Source organism: Rosa chinensis, chromosome 3 (genome assembly GCF_002994745.2).
Source record: "Rosa chinensis cultivar Old Blush chromosome 3, RchiOBHm-V2, whole genome shotgun sequence".
In the NCBI taxonomy this organism is placed as follows: Eukaryota; Viridiplantae; Streptophyta; class Magnoliopsida; order Rosales; family Rosaceae; genus Rosa; species Rosa chinensis.
The window spans coordinates 18,321,341-18,338,417 of record NC_037090.1 but is presented as its reverse complement, the minus strand read 5'-3'; the positions used below and the strand labels follow the sequence as shown (position 1 = coordinate 18,338,417).

General features: G+C 37.6%; 2 protein-coding genes across 5 annotated transcripts; one reads left to right on the top strand and one right to left on the bottom strand.

The window, feature by feature from the left end:
* The first annotated feature begins 1,976 nt into the window (after positions 1 to 1,976).
* Positions 1,977 to 14,639, top strand: LOC112193680 (1,4-alpha-glucan-branching enzyme 1, chloroplastic/amyloplastic). Of its 3 annotated transcripts, none has more exons than XM_024333903.2 (22): positions 1,977 to 2,446; positions 3,154 to 3,309; positions 3,516 to 3,751; positions 4,063 to 4,161; positions 4,930 to 4,972; positions 5,862 to 5,921; positions 6,038 to 6,118; positions 6,486 to 6,602; positions 7,036 to 7,119; positions 8,308 to 8,429; positions 8,579 to 8,698; positions 9,222 to 9,351; positions 9,440 to 9,550; positions 10,299 to 10,427; positions 10,796 to 10,899; positions 11,032 to 11,176; positions 12,006 to 12,153; positions 12,252 to 12,352; positions 13,124 to 13,201; positions 13,371 to 13,526; positions 13,947 to 14,021; positions 14,119 to 14,639. In XM_024333903.2, exons 1-22 carry the CDS (start codon positions 2,384 to 2,386, stop codon positions 14,227 to 14,229), a joined length of 2,469 nt encoding a protein of 822 aa, XP_024189671.1. In that variant the 5' UTR covers positions 1,977 to 2,383; the 3' UTR covers positions 14,230 to 14,639. The 3 variants fall into 3 exon arrangements, with proteins under 3 accessions (XP_024189671.1, XP_024189670.1, XP_040373245.1); XM_024333902.2 differs by having other exon boundaries at positions 1,978 to 2,446; positions 3,149 to 3,309; XM_040517311.1 differs by lacking the exon at positions 1,977 to 2,446 and adding an exon at positions 2,497 to 3,063 and having other exon boundaries at positions 3,149 to 3,309.
* A 31-nt stretch (positions 14,640 to 14,670) lies between these two features.
* Positions 14,671 to 16,854, bottom strand: LOC112193681 (growth-regulating factor 3). 2 transcript variants are annotated; one of them, XM_040517312.1, is made up of 4 exons: positions 16,428 to 16,854; positions 16,134 to 16,307; positions 15,621 to 15,969; positions 14,671 to 15,223 (listed from the first exon to the last, which is right to left on the bottom strand). In XM_040517312.1, the coding sequence occupies exons 1-4, from the start codon at positions 16,669 to 16,671 to the stop codon at positions 14,830 to 14,832; spliced, it is 1,161 nt and encodes a 386-aa protein (XP_040373246.1). In that variant the 5' UTR covers positions 16,672 to 16,854; the 3' UTR covers positions 14,671 to 14,829. The 2 variants fall into 2 exon arrangements, with proteins under 2 accessions (XP_040373246.1, XP_024189673.1); XM_024333905.2 differs by having other exon boundaries at positions 14,671 to 15,271; positions 16,428 to 16,837.
* Positions 16,855 to 17,077: the final 223 nt, after the last annotated feature.

Below are 17,077 nucleotides of genomic sequence, written 5' to 3'. Positions count from 1 at the left end.
TGATCAAGGATTATACCGGTGTTCACTGGTACGGTAGTGTTTTGTGATTTTGTAGCTCCAATAGGAATGAAATTTCTCTAAAGAGGAGTAGTTATGTTGTGATCTCAAGGTTATATATGTGTAACGTAGACACATAACCCCACCAACCGTTTACTGTTGTAGATTATTATAACAGATTAACAGCATTGTAAAGTTTCTCTTTTCGAAAGAAAATATGGTTCAAAATTATAAGAAATGCTTTCATCCTCTCTCAGTTTGTCATCCGGAATTTCTTATGATGATAATCTTATTGAGTATTGAAGATAACTTTAACCATCTTTCTCATCAGCCACAAGGCTTTTGTAGTAGGGTTATGAACAATAACACACACGATGAGCAGGCACGTTCCAAAGCAGACTTGCGAACTTGCAGACTTCGGCTGAAATGCAGAGACCGCTTAATCACTGTTGTTTTACCGTTTGAAAACTGCGACAATTTTACGAAGTCTGAAAGTTCACTTCAGAACCCATCGCTACGTACCATATGGAATCAATCATGGAAGTACATTCGAGTGTCACTCTGCCACCTCAATTATTTGATCGAGCTAGAATCCCCCGGATGAAGGCATATTCCTCCATGACTTGTGTTCGATTATGAGGATCATTCTATTCACTCACATGTGTATGATGATTGGGACAACCAGAGAGTGAGACTCACAGTATTACAAGTGCGTGTGGTTCACCATTGCAAAGATATCTATGAGATTCCAGTCCACTAGGATAATAGATGAAACTGGAAAAACCAAGAGTGTGAGTCATGACTCATGAGTTTGAGTTTGACGGTGGAGAGACTAGAGAGACGGGGTGAGAGAAACAAAAGGCTATAAATTGCTGGAATGAAAGAAATTTGTCCTAAGTAGATAAAAGAAGAGTAATGGCGTGCTGCTGATACCGGACAACACTAGCTCTGAATAATGAAGGATCATGACCAGGGGCGGATCCACATAGAGCCTAGCTTGGGCACTTGCCTAGACTGGATTTTTGATTTTACATTGTTTTGGTGTAGGTAAGGGATGTGAAAATGGCAAAAATAAGGCAAAACAAGGTGAATTAGGGAAGAAAATGGCAGAAATTAGCCAAAATCAAGGCAAAATCTTCACAATTGCCTCCAAAATCTGCAGCTTCTCTCTAATTTTCCTCCTTTCCCTTCCTGCCATTGACTTGCCTTACCTGAAAAAAATTTCTGGATCCGCCCCTGATCATGACTGCGAAGAATAAGGTCTTTGATGGGCAAGCAGGTCATGTGAGACCAAAATTATGGTAAGGTGGTGACAACTGACAAGGACTTGGATGTTGGGGAATGAAAATGAGAGGTAGGTAACTAGTACTATTTCAAGGGGAGAAATGCATTAATGCCCTGCCATGCTATGTCTTGATTTACCTTCTAAAAATGAGTCGATTGCTTTCTTTATGTTTTAGAGCATCTGTCATCGTATGATATAATTGATATACTATATAGCCATATATGGCATTAACCAAAGGAATATTTGGTGGTATCTTTGATTAAGATTGCATGCAATTCCCACCGCATGTCATAATTTTCACAAAAGTGTTGAGATTTTCAGAGATATCCAAGAACAATTTGAAAACACATGAAGTACGAAAACTGTTGCAGCAAAATTCACTAGCATGGACCATGGAATATGCCCCAATGATCCATGAAATAAATAAATAAAAAAGTCTGTCAAATTGCAGCCGAAAATAGTAGGAGAGAAAGGACCTTTTTCACTTGATTAGAGCCTAGAGGGGGCTACAAAAACAAACACACAAAAATATCCCAAGCGGGCCCTCCTCCCTTTTCACAGCCTTTCGTTCCTCATCTCCATCGTGCACTTCATATTATTTTTATTTATTATTTTTCCTCTGAGATTGATATTTTGGATTATAAGTTTATAACATTTGTTTTAGCGATGAAAATCAAATCCCAACTACAATCGACGATCGAAAACGCGAGGTGATGGATGGGTCCCGCACACCCATTCCCATGCAATTCTCGACTGCACACGTAGCAAAGCGAGTAGCCCAAACTCTCTCTCTCTCTCTCTCTCTCTCTCTCTCTTGGCTTCAAGCGTCACTGGAAACGAGAGACTTTCATCTCTCTCCGATTTTTGCTGCTTCTCACTCACTCAAATCACGTTTCTCCCGGGAGGGCCGGTGGCAAGTGCGACCTTCCAAGCTCAGTAAAATACAGATCTCTCTCTCTCTCTCTCTCTCTCATAAGAAACCCTAGCTAGCTAGAAGGATACAAAAGAAGAAGAAGAAGAAGAAGATGGTCTCGACTCTCTCGGGGATACGCTTCCCTCTTATACCTTCCGGTTTCAAGTCCTCCCTGCATTCCAACTTCAATGGCGGCGATCGGAGGTCCACCACCCTCTGCCTCTTGCTCGACAACACCTCCTCCTTCTCTCGTATTCACTCTCCTCCTCCTCCTCCTCCTAGCTCTGTTTTCGTTTTCGTTTTCCTTTCAGAAATGTATGCTTTTATGATCAATTCGTTTCCGCATTCGATTTCGGCTTGAGGAAATGTTATGGGAGGAGCAGTCAATACAACAGTAATTTAATTGATTATATTGAAATGTAGTAGTAGATTTTGGCCTCTTGTTTGTTTTGTTGTGGATGTTACCGTAGATTAATTTACTATTACTCCTTGGAGTTTACTCGGATGTGTTGCGAGGCTTTGCAAAATTTGAATAGATGTGCTTGTGATATACAAACTGTGCTTTTGAAGTGAAATCGAGGATATAAGAATGGCGATTGCAAATGTGAGCACCCTAAACGATGACGATGATCAGCTTGGAACGATTACCTGTTTGCTGATTCCGAGGTGGATGTAACTTGGAACTCTGAAGAAGGATCAATTTTGATACCACTGAGATTGGAAATGGGGTTTTAGAAGAGAAATTGATTTCCTCTGTTTCTTCTTTTGGGTTATGGACTCAATGCCAATTATATTGGGGTTGATCCGAACATATGCTTCATGCGCGGTTAATTTTCATGTCAAGATGAATCTAGCATCTGAAAAATAAGTAGAATTTCTTTGATCAATGTTTGCCTACTATTCTATTAGTTAACTTGTTAAGTATGTTAAGCTAAAGTGATTCTTGTTTGTAGGGAAGATCTTTGCCGGAAAGTCTTCGTATGATTCTGATTCGCCTTCTTCTTTAACTGTTGCTGCTTCAAAGAAAGTTCTTGTTCCTGGAGGTCCGACTGATGGCTCTCCACCTTTGACAGAGCAATTGGAAGCTCCCAGCACAGATTCAGAGGATCCTCAGGTTTGTGATATGCGTAACAAATGTTCTATGTTATCAATTATGGTTTTGCAACAGTATTCCTGTTTCACTTCTGAAAGAAAAAAAGTATTCTACTTTCAATTTGGGGATTTTAGATGCTGAGCAGAAATGCTCTAGCAATGTCACTTTCTATTTGACATCTTGAATCACATCACAGATTGATTCTGAGTGCTATGATTTTGGTTTAGGTGCTTGAGGATGTAGACAGTGTAACTATGGAAGATGAGATTGTTGAAGATGAAGTAATTTCTTCATTAGACGTGGGCAGTGTTGATGATGATAAAACCAAGGTTGAGGAAACACCTAGTCCTTTAAAAGGGACAGCAAGTACTGCTCCAAAGTCAATTCCACCACCTGGCACTGGGCAAAAAATATATGAAATAGATCCACTTTTGAAGGGCTTCCGTGATCATTTGGATTACCGGTAGGTTTCTCTTTCACATTTGCACATATAAGCAATACATCTAACTATCGAAATGGATGATGGCCTGAAGTTGAGAAGAGAATGAAAAATAATTGATTAATTACTTAATTAGTAAGGTCTGTTCCCCTATGAGCAAATCGGCAGAACAATGGCTAGCTAACTGGTCTATGTTACAATTGCAATAATATTTATGTTTTGGTAGTGCACCAGTTTATGTTACTTTTTCCTCTTTTCCTCCTATAAATGTTTCTTGCCTGCTTTATTTCCAAATTAGGTTATAGGCTTTCACTGATTGTGAATACTATGCTCAGATATGGACAATACAAAAAGTTGCGTGTGGAAATTGACAAGTATGAAGGTGGTTTGGAGGTGTTTTCTCGTGGCTATGAGAAGTTTGGGTTCACACGCAGGTATTGCTTTTTTTTTATCTCTGCAACAGTCAAAGCATTTTTGCATCTTTCTTGTATTATACTCAACTCAGTAACCATGAACCACTTTTTACTTGTCTCTTGTTCTTTTGATATAGAATAGCAATTAGAACATAAACCAAACTAATAGAGAGGTGATGTATAAGGTCAGTACAGCTGACTGAAAGGGAAAAAAAAAAAGTTTTCCCTGCTACTTCATGCTTGTGTCTCAAGTACCTTCTAGTAGTTCAAAACAAATGCTTCAATCTTTTAAACTGTTGGAGTTCAATAGATTGAGGTACCATTTGTATAGCTTTTATAATCAAGAGTTCAACACATTAAGTAAAATGACATTTGTTCCCATAGCCTTTTGTTGATTAGAGGAAACTTCAATATATATTTTGTCCCTAGGATTGACAAAATGAAAATTTTCTCTGGAGAACTTTTACATGCTTAATTCATTTAGTAACAGTGTGCATGGCCTCTGCAACATTCGAGGCGTGCAACTTGCAGGTTCTAAACAGATTTGTGACAAATATCACCCGGACAGGCTAGGTCTTTTGGGGAAAAAAAAAAACCATATTGTGCCCTTATATGTGTAATAAAGATGCACTCTCTTCCAATTTAGGGTGGTAGTAGCCTTTTATGTGGTCTGTTTTGCTCATTACCATCTAACATTACATTTTTATATTTATTTTGGAGAATATACTTTTTGTGTAAAAATAATCTAAGATCTTCTGGGCTGATTATAATCTCAAACTGGTTTTTCAGTGCCACAGGTATCACTTATAGGGAGTGGGCACCTGGAGCTAAGGTTTGTTTGCCTCTTTTGGCTATTTAAGGATTTACTTGTAACTGTTAGTCCTCTTTTGGTATTTTAAGTATTTAATTTTTGCTGTTGTGTACTGTTGAAGTAAGGATAACTTATTAAAGCCAAGTATAATGGATATAGTGTGTTCAATTCAGGATTAGGTTGGTATTCTCGTCAGCCCTTAGTCTAGCACCTACATAGACACACTGACGTTAATATGCCAGCATACATGCAAAGACACTGCTAAACCAGAATGAACTCAAACTTGACTTGATTGGTGCAAGAATGACATTTCAGCAGTTCTTGATTATCAGACCCTGAAAGGAAACATAAAAAAAGAAAATTAAAAGCAATTCAGCATTATTGAACCATGATTTTGATTCACATTTTCATACTAAGTTATGTGAATGCAAATGATCCATAAGCATATTGAAGGTTTGTATATCCATATTTCTTCACCTATGGAAAGTCTTGTATCAATTGGATGAAATATAGAAATTCCATTGCCAGTATAGAGGATTTGCAATATAATTCAAACTTACGGTCGTAAGACTATGAAAAGTTTCTTTGAGTTTTGCTGTGTCTCAGTCTTCTATCTCAAGGATTTATTATTAATGTGATTTTATCGTCCTTTCTGTTTTGAAAAAAAAAAAATTTTTGCTTTTCTACGGAACAATATGAGCCTACGAGGTAGATTTTTTTATCTTTTATATTTTTTATATTTTTTATTGTATTGGCAGTATCACATGGACTATCTTGCCCTTTGATGGAACAGTCTGGGTTTTATAGGATTAGCTTAGATAGCATATTTTTGAACTTTTATATATTTTGTCAAAGTTATATCTTTTTCCCCTTCTTTATAATTGTTCTGATTGTTTGTTGACCATTTCAGTCCGCATCATTAATTGGAGATTTCAACAATTGGAATATGAATGCGGATGTGATGACTCAGGTATGTTTTTCGAAACTTTACCTGTGGGGTTTCCTACATAGGAACCAAAAGAATGCATGCATGACATGAACGTTGCATGATAATTTTGTTGTTCACAACATTGCTCATGTAAACAGAATGAATTTGGGGTCTGGGAAATCTTTTTGCCAAACAATGCAGATGGTTCACCCGCAATTCCGCATGGTTCTCGAGTTAAGGTAACATTGCTTGTTGATGATTTTAAGTCTAACTTTTCTGAAATCTGGGGATTGTCTGTTAACAGTTGAAGGTAAAGGTTTTTTTTTTTTTTTACGCCAACTATACCTTAATTCTGATGTCTATGAACAAATCAAATAATGAAAATTTTCTGAGCGATTTTGATTATATATATATAGCTATTTTAATGTTGTCTCTGTACAACTTCTTTTGTGGCAATAAGACTAGCTGCTAGGCATGCTACAGTTTCAGGTGGATGTATCTGAGATTTAATAAACATCCACTGTTAGAGAATTGGTTTACCAGTGTACTGTTATTGCCATAAGAGAACCTTGTCTAGTTCATCTAATGTGTTATGTGAAATTGCAGATCCGTATGGATACTCCTTCAGGTGTCAAAGACTCAATTCCTGCTTGGATCAAGTTTTCGGTACAGGCTCCTAATGAAATCCCATACAATGGAATATACTATGATCCTCCAGAAGAGGTATGTTTTCAACAGATTTTTCGGTGTCTGGGTGTTTCTACAAACGAATGCTTCAACTATTTATACACTGTAGATAAAAATGCTATGGGTTCTGGGTAAAAGAAAGGCTGCAGTAGTGTTGCATTAAATTACTTCATGTGTGAGGAATTTCTATAGAAGTTCTCTTTAAATCTCACCATGCTGCACTTTAACAACTAAAGGAACAAAAAATAAAGAGCAACATAGTATTGAAGCTCCATTGAGGAAATTGTCTGGAGAGAGTGATTCACGAGTCATTAATGTTTGCGTAGGATTCTCATACTGGTCATTGATCGGATGGGAATTCTTCAATTAATTTGCCAGGAAAATGTTAAGTCAAGTTCGACGTTTTTAATCTTGTGATGTATTTCTGTTGATAATCTTCATGGCTAAATGCTGATCACTTCTTTTTCAGGAGAAGTATGTATTTCAACATCCTCAGCCGAAGAGACCACAATCACTCCGCATTTATGAGGCACATGTTGGAATGAGTAGCACAGTAAGTATTGCCACCCCTCTGGCTTATCTATATAATTTTGTGTAGTGTTTCTGTCTACATAAATACATACATAGGCTGCATACATATATATATATATATATATATATATATATATATTTTTTTTTTTTTTTTTCTCAGGTGCGGACGTCCGTACCGAAATTTCGGTACGGATTTCCGGTTTTCACCCACTTTCCTATCACATATTTTGATCTTAACCGTTCAGTTTTTAGGTCCTATTGTATAGATCATCTCTACAAAATTTCAGCCAATTTGGTGATCGTTAAGGCATCCAAGACTGCAATTTACACGAACGAACCGAATCTATAGAACCGGAACCGTTCGTGTACATTGTTGTAATTTGCAGTTTTGGATGCCTTAACGATCACCAAATTGGCTGAAATTTTGCAGAGGTGATCTATACATTAGGACCTAAAAACTGAACGGTTAAGATGTGAAAATGTAATCGGAAAGTGGGAGAAAACCGGAAATCCGTACCGTCCGCACCGTAGCCGGACTGTGTGTATATATATATATATATTTGATATTTAATATTCCTTTACTTTGCAATAAACCTTACCTTGGGTCAGTACAGACATGCTGCAGAGATGTAGGATCTAAGTTTTAGAATACCTCAACTTTTTTTTTTCCAAGATGTATGATGCATCTTTTTCAAGGGAACTTGTATCAGATATAAACTTGGATGAGCCCAACTTCAAGGCAAATATTGTGAATTCTCTGGTAATTAAAAGGGGCATCTTTTTATTCAGCTTGATAGTATAGGTTAATGACTTCAAAGCTAGAGGGTACTCCTTGGTTGGGCTGTGTGCCAAAGCCCAATGTGAATTGGGCAAGTTAGGGTTGAGCTTTGAAATTGGATTGTGTAGGAATGAAAATCTTCAATCTGAGTTGAATTTCAAGCTGGAGGGAGGGTCGGTCCTGTACAACCTGAACCCAAACCTTATAGTGTTGGTTGAAAGTTTGAAATATGCCTCAACATCTGTACCTCACATGTTTTATGGTTAAATAACAGCATCAAGCTTCATCTGTTTTTTTAAACGTTATAAATTCTACCTATGAAAAGGATCCAAAGTTAATAGGCCATAGAACCTGTCTTGACTCTTTTTTTTTTTTTTTTTCATTTATCTGTTAAACTTCTCTACCTTGATACTATTAATGACTCTGTTACAGGAGCCAAAAATTAACACATATGCTGAATTCAGAGATGATGTGCTACCACGCATTAAAAAGCTTGGTTACAATGCTGTTCAGCTCATGGCTATTCAGGAGCATTCCTACTATGCCAGCTTTGGGTATTGTCCTTTTTAGCATTTGCTTTAACACTTTGTACTTCACGTTATATTTTCAATGGGATAGCCAATATAACAGTTGGGGCTTTTTATGAGCGGTTTATCTTCCCTTTATTCTACAAGTGAAGTTGCACTTTTTTTCTGTGATGCAGGTACCATGTCACCAATTTTTTTGCACCTAGCAGCCGATGTGGAACGCCTGACGATCTGAAATCTCTGATAGATAGAGCTCATGAACTTGGTCTGCTTGTACTCATGGATATTGTTCACAGGTACTGGCTAATGTTGCATAGAAGATTTAACATAAGTTTCTGGGAACATATTTGTTCCATATTGGACATGCCTTTTTCTCTCTATGAGATCTGCACATTACAACATCATAATAGATTTATTTTTAATATCTTTGTACTTATGCTTGAGTGCACACAAGTTTGTAAACATTTATACTTGGGTCCAGTCTCCTTTCTTACTGTATTTAAATTCTGATAGGACAAATCGCAGAATTTCCAATTGAATTATAGAATATGTGGTACTTATTCAAGCTTAATATCACCTCCCTTTGGATGATCATGCGGCCACAGGGCTTAACAGAACTACTGATGAAGTTTTAATACTTATTTTCCAAACTAATTGGAGTATCTCTGTTTCTCTTCCTTCAGATTGTAGTGTATTAATCACACTTTGCTATCTTTTATCTGGCTGATATTATGAAAAGAATCTATGACTATCAAACTTATATAATGCTTTTAAACTTATCATTCTCTATATCTGTCTTCTAATATTTAACACATCCAGCCATGCATCAAATAATACGTTGGATGGGCTGAACATGTTTGATGGAACCGATAGTCACTACTTCCACTCTGGGTCCCGAGGATATCATTGGATGTGGGATTCTCGCCTTTTCAATTATGGAAGTTGGGAGGTGTGTGCTTTCTTTTTCAAAACATTTAACAGTACGTTACTGTTGTGAGAAATATGATCTTAATCTTTTTGTTTCATTCTGTTGTCAGGTTTTGAGGTATCTTCTCTCAAATGCAAGGTGGTGGTTGGAAGAATTTAAGTTTGACGGGTTCAGATTTGATGGTGTAACTTCAATGATGTACACTCATCATGGATTGCAGGTGTTATTTAGGTTTTCAATTTGTCTTATTAGGTAGATAATTGTATTTGCATCACATCAACAATTACTTTTATAATTTTATTCCAAAATTATAATGCTATTTAATATCGTGCATGCTATGCATTTCTTTAGTTTTATTAAAACAGGCAAGCATATCTGTTTTGCTTCTTTTTTAGTAATATTATGTCTTAACATGATTATTATTACTTTTTAGCTCTAAGATCCTACCAAATTTGAACGCTTTCATTCTTGTCTACTGTCAGCACTGTTTTTTAATTTGTTTTATATCCTATATCAATCTTGGTTTTCTCATTCAAATTTCTGTAATTGTATTAGGCACATCGATGCATTTTTTCATGACCCAATTGTATTCTATGATTGATAAAAGTTTTAAAAGTGACTTGTTAGGACCTTGGGGAACTGCACTGAAGTGTTGTAGGTAATACATGCAAAGTCCAGTTCCTATATGGTATTCATGATAATGTGACAGTGGTGTTCAATGTATAGGTATTAGAAATGTTATGGATATGTCACTTGATGTTTTTTATGTTACTTTTCATGATGAAGGATTAGGCAAGGAATATGCTGGAAATTTTCCTCTCACACAAAATATCAAAGACATCCATGTTGGGGCAATAGTTTTTTTTCTACATGTGCTACATTACTGTGTTTCACTTCTATTTTATCTTCAGAATGCCAGGTTCCTTATGTTTGTTTACTAATTTAATTATCGGTTCAACTCTCTGTAGGTAGCATTTACCGGAAACTACAGCGAGTATTTTGGATTAGCAACAGATGTAGAGGCTGTCACTTACCTGATGCTGGTTAATGATTTGATTCATGGGCTCTACCCTGAAGCTGTTAGCATTGGTGAAGATGTATGTTTTCTATTCCCTTGCAGAAGTAAAATTGAGCATCCTTTGTGTTGGCAATTACCACTTCCTTAACATATTCATATTTCTCAGTGCAGTGAACTGAAAATCAGTTACTGCTTCAATAACTTGAAATAAGGAAACTAAGATATTACCTCTATATTACTAAGTTTTTTGTTTCTTTTTGTCGGTATATTGATTTTCTGTCCTAGTTTTGCCCTTGCCTAACAGATGGAAGCTTTTTCTTTAGCAATATTTCCAGCTCTTTGGATTTACAAGTTTAAAATTAGTAAAGTAGTTGGTTTAAAACCTTAATGATCATAGTGCCAACATCATTGACTGTTCTAGTTCTTATGCACGATCTGTCATTACAGGTTAGTGGAATGCCAGCATTTTGTATTCCTGTTGCGGGTGGTGGTGTTGGATTTGATTATCGCTTGCATATGGCTATTGCTGATAAATGGATTGAGCTCCTCCAGTAAGTTGCCGTCTGAAATGTAACTCTTCGAGATGGTTGAAATCAGGGTCTTGCATCACCAATCTAGCTCACATTTATGTATGAACAGGTCAACTTCTTGCTTGCCTTATTGTGTCATGAAATTTTTTGTAGGAAAATGGATGAAACCTGGCAAATGAGTGATATTGTTCACACACTGACCAACAGAAGATGGGGAGAGAAGTGTGTTGCTTATGCTGAAAGTCATGACCAAGCTCTTGTTGGTGACAAAACAATTGCATTCTGGTTGATGGACAAGGTCACAAAAACTCCCTTTGCCTTGCGTATATCATACATTTTAAAAAGCACTTACCTATGAAAGGATTCAACATAATGCTTATTGTTTGGTTGCAAAATACCAGTTGATTTTATATCACACGTGCTCTGTTCAATCCATATTTTGACAAATGGTTGATTTCATAGCCATTGATGCGTAGTTTTACATGCCTATTCTAATAGAGGACATGTATTGTCAGCTGCTATAGATATATTGTATCATCGTTAGATGAATTATAGAAGCCTGGGTACCCTTCAGGGGTAAAAGAAATTATCTTTCAGGAGTGCTATCTGTGGAATCCAACATTGACCTTTATGGACATGATCACTGGTAGTCATTTTCTGAAAATTTTTAAGAATTCAATCTTTTATATGTATGCCCTTGTGAAGCCCTTTACAACCTCTATAAAGATTTCATAGCTTCTGCAGTGATTTTATTATGATCCTAGTATGGCAAAGCTCCTAAGTATGAATTGTGCCTTTTGTGCTTAGGGTACTGCTCTCTTGATCAGTCTTTTATAAGAGAAGTATCTTGGTCCTTTTGTACTTGTTCAATATTATTTGAAGTAGTTGATAAATGATCATGGTAACGTGCACGTACCATGAACCAAAATGTGCCATGATCCTGGGCCTGGAAACTCTGTTCTAAATAAATTTCACCTGCCCAATTCTCTATATCTATTATGAATGCAAATATGAACCAGTTTTGGAAATTGTTTACTTAGTATCTTGTTAAAATTGATCACAAATTTTGTGCAACTCGTGTCTCTTATATCTATCAGTATTTATCTCATTTTCTGTGCTGGTTTCAGGATATGTATGATTTCATGGCTCTGGATAGACCATCAACTCCCACTGTAGATCGTGGAATTGCGTTACACAAAATGATTAGGCTTATTACTATGGGATTAGGTGGAGAAGGATATCTGAATTTTATGGGGAATGAATTTGGACATCCTGGTAAAACTGGCATTACATCAATTTATTATATTATTATTTTATCATTAGACTGAACTGCTGTTAGCTTTAATGTGTGGTTTAATTTTTATTTTTCCCAGAGTGGATTGATTTTCCAAGAGGGGTTCAACATCTTCCAAATGGAAAAATAGTTCCTGGGAACAATAACAGTTTTGACAAATGCCGGCGTAGATTTGATCTTGTAAGTTTTGCCCAGCATATAGTCCAAGTGTTCATTTATTCAAAGGATCCATACACTCTCCAAATTATGGATCTGCTGCATTCACTACTGTTTATATTTAGGACTCATTTCTCACAGGGTGGTGGGGTGGTGTTTACACATGATTGGACCATTGGTTGATGAGACCAGATTTTTGACCTTGGAATGCCTCTGATTTCATCGTGAACCATTCCTTTACACACTTAAGTCATATTATACGCATTCTTGAAACAAAAAGTAGAATAGGTAGTATCGTGATGTCAGTACAAGAAAGAACATACAAATTGCTTCACAAAAGGCATTATTAACGGTAATGGAGTTTTCCAAGACTAAAATTCAATAGAGCACAAGTCGGATAACAGTTTGATAGGAACCAATCCCCTGTTGAAATGTTATTCGTGATCTATTCTGTTTTCTCTAGTGCATTTGTTATCTCTCTCTGTTGGACAGTGGGGCTTGCTCTTTGGCAATGCTTTGACACATGCTCCAACCCATCGTCATCCCTTCGTTAAATCATGTTGGAACATTTATATTCTACTTATAGTTCTTCAACTGCTAAAATCATGTTGGAACATTTATATTCTACTTATAGTTCTCTAACTGCTATCTTATTACAAACACCAGCGCGCTGCACATCTTGTTTGATATTTCTGGATGGTTTCATTTGCAAAAGGTTTATGTTCTGTTCTTTGTTCAAGTGTATTTTGAAAGGTTGTGCTCATGTTTTATGGACATCGTTGGTTATGTACCCAGGCAGATGCTGAATATTTAAGATATCATGGCTTGCAAGAATTTGATCGAGCAATGCATCATCTTGAAGAAACCTATAGTGTAAGTTTTGATAGCCTTGGTTGCTTAGCATGTGGACTGCTTTTATAACCGGTTCCCTATGGCTTTCAAAAATCCATTGATTTTTTAGATAATCAAACTTCAAAAGCTCAATCTGATTTAATGTCAGCTGTGCATTTCTAGTACTAAATTTAATCAACTCTTGATGCAGTTCATGACTTCTGAGCACCAATATATATCCCGAAAGGATGAAGGAGATAAGGTTATTGTCTTTGAAAGGGGAAACCTGGTCTTTGTCTTCAATTTTCATTGGAGTAAAAGCTATTCAGACTACCGAGTAGGCTGCTTAAAGCCAGGAAAGTATAAGGTATATCCTCTTCAACTTCTATTTAGTACTCAAGAGTTGGGTTGCCAATTTTTTTTTTTTTTTTTCCTCATTATCTTTCTAGAATTAATCGTAGATGTTGGGTGATTGTTTATTTATTTTCTTTCTTTGTGCATCTTGAGATCATTAGGTGATTTAGTCCCAAATATGCCGGCTGATTTTTTTTTCACACCGCAATAATCCAATATCACATCCAAAGATCATATGCTGCAAATGTGGGTGTGGTCCGATAAATGAGGGGTTCTTAGGTTGATTCTGATGGTTGGGAATGTATTTTGACCATTAAAACTCAATACTCTAATTTTGCTGTTATTTTCTTGCTTTTTTTTCAAAATGAATTTTATGTGCCTGCCACTCGGTTTATTTTGTCCTGTATCATATACGTGTTTGTCTTCCTTCCAGATTGTCTTGGATTCAGATGAGAAAATATTTGGAGGCTTTGATAGGATTGCTCACACCGCGGAGTACTTCACAGTTGTAAGAAAAATTTCCTTGCATCATTATCCGAGTCTTTTTGCTTCGTTCTGCCCAATCATACAGAAACTTTGTGTTAAACCCTGGTGATTGTATGCAGGATGGATGGTATGATGAGCGGCCTAATTCCTTCCAAGTATATGCACCTTGTAGAACAGCTGTGGTCTATGCTCTAGTAGAGACAAAGGAAACGATACCCATCAAAGGCTGATTTTTTATACTAGTAAAATTCTGGCACTGAGAATCTCTACTTCTTGCTGCAAAGACGCCATGTACACTTGCTAATAAAGCAGAGTGCAGTTCATGTGGAATAATGTTTGCCATCTCTGGCAGCTGTGCCAACCTAAGTCAGAAGAATAAAGTCAAGGAAGTAGTTGCGGAACATGAGCTTCAAAAATGAGAATTTATGTATAGTTCAGACGACCAACCCCAGCTAGTGACCTAGTCATATAAATTAGACTAATGTTCCAGTTTGTGAAAAATCCTTTCTGTAATTATTTTCCACGTTAAGCCCGATCAAATTGCCTGCTAGAGATTTTGCATTGTATAGATAGCATGTAGCTGATTTATGGTTTATAAGTCACTGAATACTCTTATTTGGAGAACCCGCAAATTTTGTTATCCGATGGGTTTCAAGCTTTCAACCTTCTTGTCATGCTAATACATCACAAACATTAATTTCGTAAGAAATTGGCAACAAAGTTGTTCTTGATTAAACAAGCAAGCAATAGAATCTGGTCCGGTTAGAAATAAAACTGATTCAATTTATACAAGCAACTGGAAAAAGGAAGTTGGAACTGTGATATGATATTCAGGTGCTGATGAAGCTAGTTTCATTGACAGAGCCACGAGGCAACCGATGAAGAACACTGGTCGGTGAGGAGTTGGAGTTGGAGTTGGAGGAACGCAGAGCCTCTGCAAGAGGCCCTCCCATTGAAGCCACATGGTTTGTCCCCCATCCCGTTGGCCAATTCAATTGCGGCTGTTCACTCTCTTGGCCTGGTTCTACTCCATTGCCGGTAGACAACTTCAACGACACATCTGATGATGATGTGTTCCCACGTATTGAAATGGAGAGGGAGGTGGCAGAGTTCATTGAGCTAGCATTGCCTCTCCCATTGTCCGGTTCTTGGAGCTGTCCCGGCCAATCATCGAAAAAAGGCCGCAAGATATGATTGTCGGATTGAATAGACCCCGAAACCTCCCTGCGGTTATCAAAGAAGCTCTTGTTCTCATGTTTGGACTCCAAAGAGCTACAAGAAACGGAAATGAGTTGAGGGAAACTCGATTATTCTTGGATTTGAAGCATTATTATCAAACATGCCTTTTGCTAAAGATTAAGAATTAAGAACAAATACTAGAAAGGAGACTAGAGGGTCCATTGAGATTTCTATTATTATCAAATCCCATGTCTGCAATAACACTTACAAAAAGAGAAACAATCCAATGGCTTCATTCAATGCTATACTCATTTCGATTTTACTATATACTGGGTCCAATGGTTGAGGGATTAATCATTCAAACTCTTATACCATATGATGCACATTTAATTTGATCCCAAATGAAAAGGGACAAGAACAACAGATTTGTTGGTGGCTTCACCTTTGTTTGAGCTGGAGCAGATCGATGGAAGGGGAAGACCCGGAAAGAGCAAAATGGGTCCCATCCGACCCATTTCCCAACGATGAGGCAACAGTAACGACTGCGTTGCTGGTAGCAGCATCAAGAGTCCTTACTCCTCCTCCTCCGGCGGCGGTTGTGGTTGTGGTGGCGGTGGTGGTGACTTCCACATGCTTTCTTGAACGGTTTCGTCCGCGGTGCACGTGGCGCTCGCAGTACTTCTGACCGGTCACTACGTCTCGAGAGCACCGCCATTTCTTGCCATCTGTCCTCCGGCACCTGGTCGGCTCTGGATCCATGGCCCCTCTTCCCCAGTACCCAGATTGCAACACTACCACACACACAAACAAGTTGTTCCATGAGATTTCAAACTCCAACCCAACCCATTTCCCGATAAGTAACAAACTCAATGTGGATCCAATGTCTTAAGAACAGGGAATGTTTGGTAAAAATCATCAAAGTAAAAAAAAAACATGTATATCGTTAGATACTTACAAGCAGGGTACTGTTGAAGAGGGTGGTGGAAGAAGAATTGCGAATGCAGAAGGCTTCTCTTGATTGGCTGAAGAAGCTCAGGAGGAACAGCAGCACCAGCCAGCATGTACCTGAATATCAAAGCCTGCAGCTCAAGCTCTTGCCACTGACTCATGCTGAAGTAGCTCCCCATCCCTAGAACAGACCCAAGAAATAATATCAAACAATAAACAAAAACCTGTAAGAAAAGACTCGGACTTTTCTGGGTTTCTGTCAAAAACAAGAAAAAGTAGAGAGAGAGAGAGAGAATCTCACTGGGAAATCTGGTGGCAGAAGAAGCTGGTGTAGGAGTAATAGATTCAGAAAATGCTGACAGGTTGCTGATGACTTTGGTGTTTGGTTCAGGTACAAACAAAGGGAGAGCATACCCGGAAGCTGGTTCAGGGTGTGTTTGGGTCTGAAGGTGCTCAAGTTTTGGTATCTTTGTAGCAGAAGAATAGGGCTGTTGTTCCTCTGACTCATGCTGCTGGTTTCTCCATTGCTTGAGTTGAAAGTCCATAGCGAGAAAAGAAAGGTGGGGCTATGAGTTTTACTGGTTGGTTTTGGTTTTGGTTTTGGTTTTATTAATATCTCTCTCTTATCTTTTTCCTGGGTGGGTGTTGGGCTGGGTTTATGTGAAGGGAAAGTTTGCTGAAGCTTTCTGCAGAGGCTTCTGTGCCTTCTTTTATAGCTTTGGCAGATACCTACACTTCACATTCTGACAGAAAGAAAAAAAAATTAATTCAAAAAAATTCAAAAAACTAAAGCCTGCAAAGTTTGTTTAAGCCAGTGAAGAAGCCTGAGGGCACTTGAGAAAAAGACACTCAGACAAGACAGTTGAGACCAAAAAAGTGAGACTAAAATTTTTTCAAAAAACAATGAATGGATGAAAGAGCAAGCTAGACTAGTAGAGGGAGCAAAGAACC